At 44.6% G+C, this 10,071-nt stretch overlaps 2 protein-coding genes and 1 pseudogene across 2 annotated transcripts; all 3 read left to right on the top strand.

Annotated features, from left to right (window-relative positions):
- The first annotated feature begins 209 nt into the window (after positions 1-209).
- On the top strand, positions 210-578 carry LOC104855973 (annotated as a pseudogene).
- A 2,392-nt stretch (positions 579-2,970) lies between these two features.
- LOC104855972 (keratin-associated protein 3-3) lies at positions 2,971-3,273 on the top strand. Its single transcript, XM_010615059.1, has one exon. It carries the CDS (start codon positions 2,971-2,973, stop codon positions 3,271-3,273), a length of 303 nt encoding a protein of 100 aa, XP_010613361.1.
- A 6,226-nt stretch (positions 3,274-9,499) lies between these two features.
- On the top strand, positions 9,500-9,802 carry LOC104855971 (keratin-associated protein 3-3). Its single transcript, XM_010615058.1, has one exon. The coding sequence runs from the start codon at positions 9,500-9,502 to the stop codon at positions 9,800-9,802; it is 303 nt and encodes a 100-aa protein (XP_010613360.1).
- The last annotated feature ends 269 nt before the right edge of the window (positions 9,803-10,071 follow it).

The raw sequence follows: 10,071 nt of genomic DNA, 5'->3' as shown, positions 1-10,071 counted from the left end.
CAAATACAACAGAAAGAGAGCTCATCCTCCGGCTGGCACAAGAAGTCAGCGTGTTATTTGTGTAGGGTTCTGCAAGCGATAACAAGGAAACATCCGGGTGGACAGAAGCCACGTTCTCTGAAATAGGTGGGTATAAAAGACCCACAGAGGACAACTCCATAGAGAAAAATCTCTCCCAGCGACGAAACATCTGCCTGGCTGCTGTCACCATGGCTTGCTGTGATTCCCGTCTCCAAAGCTGTGGCACTGTCCCCGCCGGGCCTGCCACCAGCCTCTGCTCCTCTGACATCTGCCGCCCCTGTGAGGTCTGCCTGCCCAGCGCCTGCCCACACAAGGTCAGCCTCCTTCAGCCCACCTGCTGTGACGCCTGCCCCCCACCCTGCTGTGTGCCTGACTCCTACGTTCCTTCATACTGGCTGCTTAGCAAGTGCAGCCCCGTCCCCGACCTGACTGAGGTCTCCGTCACGGCCTGCGTGCAGGCTTGTGGGTGTGAACCTCCTCGCTGCTAGCCGCAGCTGTTTCGCAGAGCTTGCCTACGTTGCCCTGAGGACCTTCAGTCGTCAGGAAGGGACGCTTAGGAGATGGCCTTTAATTAGGTGCTCCGGAAGATGTCTTGATTCTGTGCCTTCAGTTTTCTGGAAGCGCTCCTTCCTTGTTTCCCACGAGGATTTCAGAGAAGTGGGAAACAATGCTATCATGAACCTCCTTGCTTTAAAAGTAAATAAACAACACTACTACTCTCCCAGCCACATACTGTCTTAATGTTTAATGCTGTAATTGACCAAGGACTCTTGGCATAGGCATCATGAAGCCATAAACACATCCAGCAGAATTACACTCTGTGATGTCATCACCGTAAACCTCATAGCCCAGAGGAAGTCTTCCAGGGACGTGTACACAGGAGGGGGGAATGCATGTGTATTAAAATACATTCACTCTGAGCTGAAAATTGCTTTAAATTCCAACGTTAGAGCCTACTTCTAATTAGTTTTTCTGCCTATTTAAATCAATTCCCACGTGTCCTTTAGGAGGGAGGGAAGCTGAAAATTAGACAGCAACATGCATTCGAATCTGTAATTTAATCCAGTTCACTAAATATTTACCAAATGCCTCCTCTGTGCCAGGAGTAGTCCCCGATTCTTGAAAGAGACCAGATGAGGATATAATCTCCACTTCCAAGACCCTTGTGTTAGAGAGAGAAAGCCAAAGGTAAGTGGATCTGTAATACACACCCAGGAATACAGCTCCTGCACAGGAGGACGCGAGCCCTTTCCACAGAGCAGAGGAAAGAGGAAAGCGTCCAGGAGCGTCGCCTCGTTTCTTTATGGAGACACTTGAGGGGAGGCTGGAGGAGCGTGTAGGATTGGAAAAGCAGAGAATCCATTGTGGAAAGGCAGTGTAAGTGAAAGATACCTCATAGTAAGGTCAGAGAGGTGCAGAGTTCCCAGGAAGCTCACCTTCATTTTCACCTGGCGCGCTTTACCCTGCGTATCAATGTCGACACCCACAGCAAACCAGCTGGGCTCACAGGCTCTCCTCACCCGTGTCTGACCCTCGCTGATGACGAGCGAGGTTTACCCTCTGGCGTTTTTTCGGTCATCTTTCTCTTCTTTAGAGATCGCTTAGGTTTTTGATGATGTCCCTCAAAAACAAGGGTCCTGTACTTCACGTTATTTCAACAATCTTTCGCCATTTAGCGAATTATGGAAGGCAGATTCCACCTACCGAGCAGTTGTGTGAATTGCTCTCCAACTGAGGAGGAGGAGGTGTATAAAGAGGTCAAAACCACAGGCTTTTACACACTAGAGATGGTCCAGTTCCACTTCTACGTCTGCCGGCCTCCTGAAGGCAAATCAACACCAGCTGAAGAGTCCTGCAGACGGCACTCCCCGGAGGAGTGGGTGATCTGGTGGAGGATCCGAGAAGAAAAAGCTGTGCTGAGTCGGAAGTCCATGAAAAACGATTTCTGTAAATGCCACAGCTCCGAACTACATCAGATCCCCTTCCAAACCCCACTGTCATTCTGTGACTCTTTTGATTTCTCCTTTTGGCTGAGTTATTTTATTTTCTCTTATTTTAACGTAGGGGCATCACTCGCATAAAAGTGAAGAGTGGATGGTACACTTAATAAAGGATTGCAATGGGATGGATCTTTCCTCCAATAATTTTGACTCACTGAAAGGTGCATCTAACTTTAGAAATACAGACTATAAAGGCAGAGTAACACAACCTTTGGGAACTCGCTATTGATTTACTTAAAATAGTAACAGTGAGTTTAACCCTATATCATTCTGTCACCTTGCTTGCTCCCTAGATCTTGAATTATTGTCATCAGTAAGTAAGACAAACATGTTTGAGATGCAGAGAGTAATCAAATAAAACGTTCATCTATAAGTAGCCCTATCATTGCTGACTTTATTGAATTGAAAATGATCCAATTAACCATTTGAGTTGTTTGCTCTAAAATTATTAATTAGAAATTGCATCATGTTAAAATTAAGGAGGAAGAGACAAAAAGAGCTTACCCTGTGAAACCATCACTCACTTGACTTCATCACCATCACCATAGTTTACGAAAGGCTGGATATTACAGAACCCTGTGAAGATAAAATGTGATGCTCTTGTGACAAAAATAACCAGTTAATGAGTCCAAAACTTGATTAGTTTAATAAGGGCCAGAACTCTTAATAGACAAGAAAATTCCAAACTGATTACAAAATCTTAGTGGAAGAGAGTGTCATAAACAAAACTAAGGATGGAAAGTCTTCTGGCTTGGTTGGCATCTAGATGTCAGAGCAATTAAAGGATAATGAGAACACGAACATAAACAAGAACCAGGAAAGAAGCCTTCTGGCTTGACCCCACCCACTGGGCTGGGTATATAAAAGCCCCAAAGTGAGAGAAGGAGACATTTGAACCTCAGGAACCTCATCTGTCTAAGGAACCAAAGCAAACCAGACTCCCAGCACCATGGCTTGCTGCACCCCCCGCTGCTGCAGCGTCCCCACCGGCCCTGCCACCACCATCTGCTCCTCAGACAAGTCCTGCCGCTGCGGGATCTGCCTGCCCAGCACCTGCCCACACACCATCTGGCAGCTGGAGCCCACCTTCTGCGACACCTGCCCCCCACCCTGCCACATTCCTCAGCCCTGTGTGCCCACCTGCTTCCTGCTGAACTCCAACCAGCCAAGACCAGGCCTGGAGAACATCAACCTCACCACCTTCATCCAGCCCCAGACCTGCTGTGATCCCTGCCTCCCACGTGGCTGCTGACCTTCAAGGAGCCCGACAAGATGACCTCAGCAGCTAGTCAGTACCACCACTTGCCAAAGGAGGTGAAGGTAGACCAGATGACCTAGGCTTGGGAACGCTACCTCTGCCTCCAGTGGAGAGAAAACCAGGAAACCTCTCCATGATTGTTTGACAGAATAACAATTTGGTTTATTTGGGCAAGTGAATGTCTTCTATTATCAACATGCTGTGAAAATCTTTACAACTTCAGACTATGTTTTCTTGGTGATGTTGCTTCCTGGATCTTATTTCTTGTATTCAATAGTTTCATAAAAATGAAAGAATCTACTGAGGGATTTTCTAATAAACTTTATTTCCCTGGCTGCACGTGTTCTTTGCTTATGTTAGAGTCTGGGGTATTTTTCTTCTATTTAAAAAACAGATAAAGATAATTTTTTAAGTTTCATTAAGAAATGACTGAAACTCACTGAGTAACATGGCTCACTAACTTTTTTGGGGGGTACCGGGGATTGAACTCGGGTCCTTGTGCTTGCAAGGCAGGCTGGCTTACTAACTCTCAATGGGTTCTCTTTCATGTTCACCTCCTGGCTCTTCTTTTCCTCAGACAAACACTACGCTGGAATGTGTCAGTGTTTACCTAATTTTTTCTAAGTGAATCATATGTATTCACTCATTTAACCCTCAAAGTAGCACAAGTGTATGGGAACAATGGGGATTTAAGAGTTATTCAACATTCTCAAGGTCATAAACTTAGTTACTTCGATGACCAGAATGTGGGCTGGGGATGTAGCTCAGTGGCACTGCACCTGCCCGGCAAGGGCAAGGCCCTGAGTTCGATTCCCAATATTGGGGGAACAGAAAACCAGAATTTAACCCCTGCTATGTCCAGCTCTGAAGTCCAGGTCTTTCTATCACATCTCAGAGCCTTGAACACTAATACAGGCAGAAGCTTATTGGACAAGCTATGACATCAGTTTAAGATAGACAAAAGGAAGAAAAACTGTAAGATTCCATTTTTGTGTTTTGAGCCAGGGTCTCCTTATGTAATTTGGGCTGGCCTTGAACTCACTATGTAGCCCAGGGTGGCCTTAACCTCCCAGCAGTTCTCCTGCCTCAGCCTCTCAAGTGCTGAGATTACAGGCCTGCACCACACCTAACCAAAATGTATAAGGTTCTTTAGTAGAAACATCGCAGTTATGATAGAAAATGGGTGCATTGGCTCATAGATGGCAACTGGCAGGCATTCAGTTCCAAGATCTGGGTCACTTCGTGGACCTTCCTATTTCAAGTCATCCTCCCTTCGAGAGAGTTTGCAGTGGGCACCTCTGGTAGTGGGACAGTGGAAATGGACTTCTCTTTGCCACCGCACCTGGATTAGTGCAAAGCTTTCATCACACGCTTGACAGGAAGCTGACACTGTCAGGGGACAGCTGGAGAACTAGAGCTAAAACACTGACTAAACCTGGCTTGCTGTGCTGATTAACTTGATTGACCTGTTCAACTTTATCTCATGCAGATTATGCTTTTCTGAGCCTAGAGAAGGTATGTGTGTGGTATGTTTTCTATGCAATACACCTATGTACATAACACATGCCAATGTATACACACATACAGTACACATATGAAAACACAAGTCTGAAAATGCACTGAGATAAAACTGAGAATATGTGTGGGGTGGGAAAAAGTAGGGCAAGAAAGAGGTAAAGCAAATGCTTTTAAATAGGTATGTGTCCTTGAAGTGTCCTTGAAGTACCTGGCAGTCACTCCAGAGAGAGGCTTCTTAGAAGACCCCCGCAGACTTCCGAAGAGTCAGACTTTGCATGAACAGAATCCAGACACCATGGGATAGACATATTTGGACGCTGTTGATGAAATATTTAGTGAATTTGCTCATTCATTTGTCCAATATCTTTTTTGCCAATATTTTCTGAGTGTTTCCCCTACTCCTCTTCAAACTAGAGGGACAGATTAAAAAGAAATGTTATTCCAGAGGAGAAGGAGGGAAGAGGTTGAAAATGATCGAGATGTGTCATGAGACCAGACCAGTTCCTCCACACAGTAATTAGGAAAAATTTTTCAATTTCACAAAAGAAATCTTTTACCTAAAGGCCCCTCAAGATTCTCCCAAATCTTGGCGAAGGAAGCAGGCAAGTGACTGTAGTCACAACACACGTGTGTTAATTCCTCATGCATGGAACTACAGCGGCTCTGAGACCCTCTGTGGCAGAGGGCCCTGCACCAGGAAGAGGCACCAGGCCCAGCTCCAGCGCCGCAGAACCGGGGAGCAGGAGGTGCGGGGGCCTCTTTGCTCTCAGGATGAAAAGGCGGGAAGAGTAGTAGGAGCCACTGGCCTGGGGGAGCAGCAGTTTAATAAGTCACAAGGCTGTGGAGAGCTGGATGAGTTTGCGCTAGGGAGGCCGCTGGGAAGGACCCAGGGAACAGAAGTCTCAAATGCTGTACTCCTGTTTCTCTCTGCTGTCAGCTTCTGGTTTATGTCTTCCCCGCCACAGAGACTCCCACTGACTGATGCGGAGTATACTTAAAAGCAGACAAATGGTGTGAATATTCTGCAACAATGCATAAGATTCTAATAAGATTACTGACATTTAGAAATTTGAAGAAAGGAGCTAAAGGTGTAGGGAAGGTGTGATGCATAGGGGAAGAACAAAAAGGGAAAAGAAAAAAATGTGAGAGAATGAAAAGATGAAAATAAAGTGTTTGTAGATGAGGAGGGGAGGAGGGGGTGAAGGGAGGGCAGAGGTAAGGGGAAAAAATGAGAATCAAGACTTGCCATGTAGAGGTACATGATCCCAACAATGAATGTAACTGTACTGTATCCCTAAAATGTACCAATAAACTCAATAACATTAAAAAAAAAAAAAGCAGACAAAGGTGTGTGTGTCTAGATTTTCAACACTTTAAGCAAGAATCACCATGTTTTTCCTGCATTAACTCAAAGGAAAAGAGACCTTTCATTTTAAAAAAAAAAAAAAAAAAACAGGTTTGGTAGCTCTGACACACAGTTCAAACTTCCATTTTTTACCACATATAGGGTACCGCGATCCCCATGCATTCTATATTCAGTTTTTCCCAAGCGAGTCACCAGGTCATCTGAGGACAATTATCTCTCTGCTCTGGGACTCTCTGTCCTCAGTTATAAACAAAGGCGTGTAATCCCCAGGCCTCTCAGGCCACTGAGGAGAAAATATATTTTAATAAAGCGCTAAAAACCTTGTCAATAAAAAGATGAGTTTATCATTCACCAACACTTGCTGTTTCACAACTGTTTCTATCCCAGGATCTTCAGCCTTAGCGAGAGAGGCAGGGTGTTCTATGTAAATAACAATTCGAATTCGAAGGACTGGTGAGTTGTGAATAAGAAACTGCTATCTCTTCACCACGAAATTCTGGGCCTGCAAGCCATGTTTCCTTTGCAATCTTTTATTAAAAATCTCAAAGTAATTTTCTTCCATTTTTGTGGGGTTTTTTTTTTCTCTCTGCACCTACTTTTTTCCTTCCTGTTATAAGGCGGAGTAACAGCAATTTGTAACAATATATTATGTGTACGATAAATTTTTCCAGCAGCCCAAATTCCAGGAGAGCAGGGATAATCTTTACCGTGCTCACTGTCGGATCCCCAGCGTGTATCCCAATATCTGACACACAGTGATTGCTCAGTGAATGTCTACCAAACTGGCTGCTTAGCCATTAAATGAGATATTTCTCAGCCTTACGTTACTTACTCCATTACAGAGCACGCAGTATGGTAGCTAATCCCACAAATACATCTGGGGGAGTCCTGGGCCCTCGGCCAGTGTCCTGAATCCTCTTCTTCAAAGCACAGACATAAAAATTTCTTCAAAATGTTTAACTTAGTAATTCGTATGCCACGACTTTCTCTTTTTGTAGGTTTCAGTAGTTATTTATTCACTCAGTTTGAGCTTGTTATTTCCAGAGAGGCTGCACATTTCATCTTTTCCTCATGACTGTTTCTTTTATCTTTACTTTGCCTTGAACGTGACCTACAACTGATCTCAGAGATGACAAAAATTTATCTTTGGGTAACTCTTTATGGTCGTCCATGGTCTTAACCACTCTTTTATCTCTCACGAGCCTCACAATAATCTTCTAAATGGAGGAATGCAGATGATATTACCCTCGTTTGTTTTTTTCATCGAGTTTATTGGTACATTTTAGGGATACAGTACAGTTACATTCATCATTGGGATCTTGTACCTTTCCATGATGTGTCTTGGTTCTCATTTTTTCCCCATACCCCTGCCCTCCCTTCACCCCCTCCACCCTTCCCTATTTACAAAGACTTCGTTTCCATTTTTTCCTTTTCTCATATTTTTTCCTTTCCCTTCTTTCCTCTCCCTTCCCCCTCCCACTTCCCCTGCCCCTTGTTTTGCAGAGCAGAGAGTCAAAGCTCTAAAAAGGTAATTGCTCCCCTGCCCAGAGAGGTAACTAGCACTCCCAGCACAGGAACGAGCTCTCCGGCTCCTACTTTCGCATTCCCAAAGCGTACGTGTATTATCCCCGGCTTGTGCTGGAGGCTTGAGGGGGAGAGGAGGCCACGTGAAGAACCAGGCCTTGGAGGATGAGCAGGTCCACCCAGGCTGAGTGGAAACGACTTGAGGCTGAGGGGCGACACTGGCCAGGATCCTGGCTAGAACTCACTCTGCAGCTCTGAATCCTGCCCGAACGCCAGTGGTGCCCTAGAACTGCAGCGTGGGTCTTTCCCACCATGGGGACGTTCAGTCTGAGAAGCAAAGGCATCTATTGGTGGGGAGGGGAATGAAGGCAAAGTTCACACACTAACCTCTCTCGGGTCCATAGTTTCTTTCCATTGGCAGCAATTTTCCCCAAATTTTAGCATTGTGGGTTTCAGTTATTCTTACATGTAACCTATGTAGACCTGAGAAAAAAATTCAACTGGCCTACAATTACCAGTATGGGAAGCAAAGTAACCTAATTTTCAATAGAAAGATAAATATACACAAGAATCCTTTGACCTGTCTATGAAAGAAATACAATACAACAAGGAAATTTCATTACCACTCATCAAATAACACTTAAAATATCATCATCGGTGAAAAGAAAGTGGGGATTCTCAGTCAAACACAGCTAATGGAAACAAGCAGAAAAGCAACAGAGAATCCTTTTGAGGAGCTGTCTGGCGGTGAATGTCAAAGCCTTAAAAACACTGAATGTTAGCGTCTTCCCCGATCATGCCACCTAATAATTATTTCTGTTTCTGAAACAGTCCAACATGTACCTGAAGATTTATACACTCAGCTGCGCTTTTCTGCCACAATTATCACAGAAAAAATCATCGAAAATAACCTAACCGCTTAATAATATTGAAATGTTAGGTAACTTAAAAATGGAATTATGTGAGGAATACAAGGAAAAATTAAAAGTAACATTACCAAGTATACCTAAGAACACAAGATAAGGAAAACATAGATGTTGAAGTGAAAAAGTCAGTCACAGAGCCCACACTGCAATGCGATTCTAGTAAAGTGATAAAGAGATCGATGCAATATACAAAAATGATTCTGTTTGTATGTAAAATATTAATAGATAACACCTACTAATGAGATCATGCATAATTTGTCTTTGCGCTTTTCTATATCGTCCAGCCTTTTAATAAATATAGTGATATGTTATAGTTAAAAACTGAAATAATTAATATTTTTTAAATTGCCCATATTTCTGATTAGCCTATTTCTCCACACTAATGCGATCTCAACCTCCAAAGGCCTCAAAGCTAAAAGAAAGTGACAATCATTGAGTTCAGCTCTTCAGACCAATTGATACAGACAGAGGTAAAGAGAATAAAAAGTGGGCAAGCTGCAGAGAAGACCAGCATACTGCAGATTTCTAACATGCCATAGCTCCCCGCAGGGCTGGGGCTGAAATTTTAATAGCAGAAGCCTTTGGTGATAACCCCATAAAGCTTGCATTCCTGTGACAAATAGCAAGAGTAATCACTTTAGATTTAGAAATGAACTCAAATAAAAGATAATTAGGAAAATAGAGACTCTTTACAGGCATCTAGATGTCAGAGCAATTAAAGGATAATGAGAACACGAACATAAACAAGAACCAGGAAAGAAGCCTTCTGGCTTGACCCCACCCACTGGGCTGGGTATATAAAAGCCCCAAAGTGAGAGAAGGAGACATTTGAACCTCAGGAACCTCATCTGTCTAAGGAACCAAAGCAAACCAGACTCCCAGCACCATGGCTTGCTGCGCCCCCTGCTGCTGCAGCGTCCCCACCGGCCCTGCCACCACCATCTGCTCCTCAGACAAGTCCTGCCGCTGCGGGGTCTGCCTGCCCAGCACCTGCCCACACACCATCTGGCAGCTGGAGCCCACCTGCTGCGACACCTGCCCCCCACCCTGCCACATTCCTCAGCCCTGTGTGCCCACCTGCTTCCTGCTGAACTCCAACCAGCCAAGACCAGGCCTGGAGAACATCAACCTCACCACCTTCATCCAGCCCCAGACCTGCTGTGATCCCTGCCTCCCACGTGGCTGCTGACCTTCAAGGAGCCCGACAAGATGACCTCAGCAGCTAGTCAGTACCACCACTTGCCAAAGGAGGTGAAGGTAGACCAGATGACCTAGGCTTGGGAACGCTACCTCTGCCTCCAGTGGAGAGAAAACCAGGAAACCTCTCCATGATTGTTTGACAGAATAACAATTTGGTTTATTTGGGCAAGTGAATGTCTTCTATTATCAACATGCTGTGAAAATCTTTACAACTTCAGACTATGTTTTCTTGGTGATGTTGCTTCCTGGATCTTATTT

The sequence above is a fragment of the Fukomys damarensis genome, unplaced genomic scaffold (assembly GCF_012274545.1).
Source record: "Fukomys damarensis isolate Sample0158 unplaced genomic scaffold, DMR_v1.0_HiC HiC_scaffold_13, whole genome shotgun sequence".
NCBI lineage: Eukaryota > Metazoa > Chordata > Mammalia > Rodentia > Bathyergidae > Fukomys > Fukomys damarensis.
This window is presented reverse-complemented; position numbering and strand designations above follow the sequence as displayed.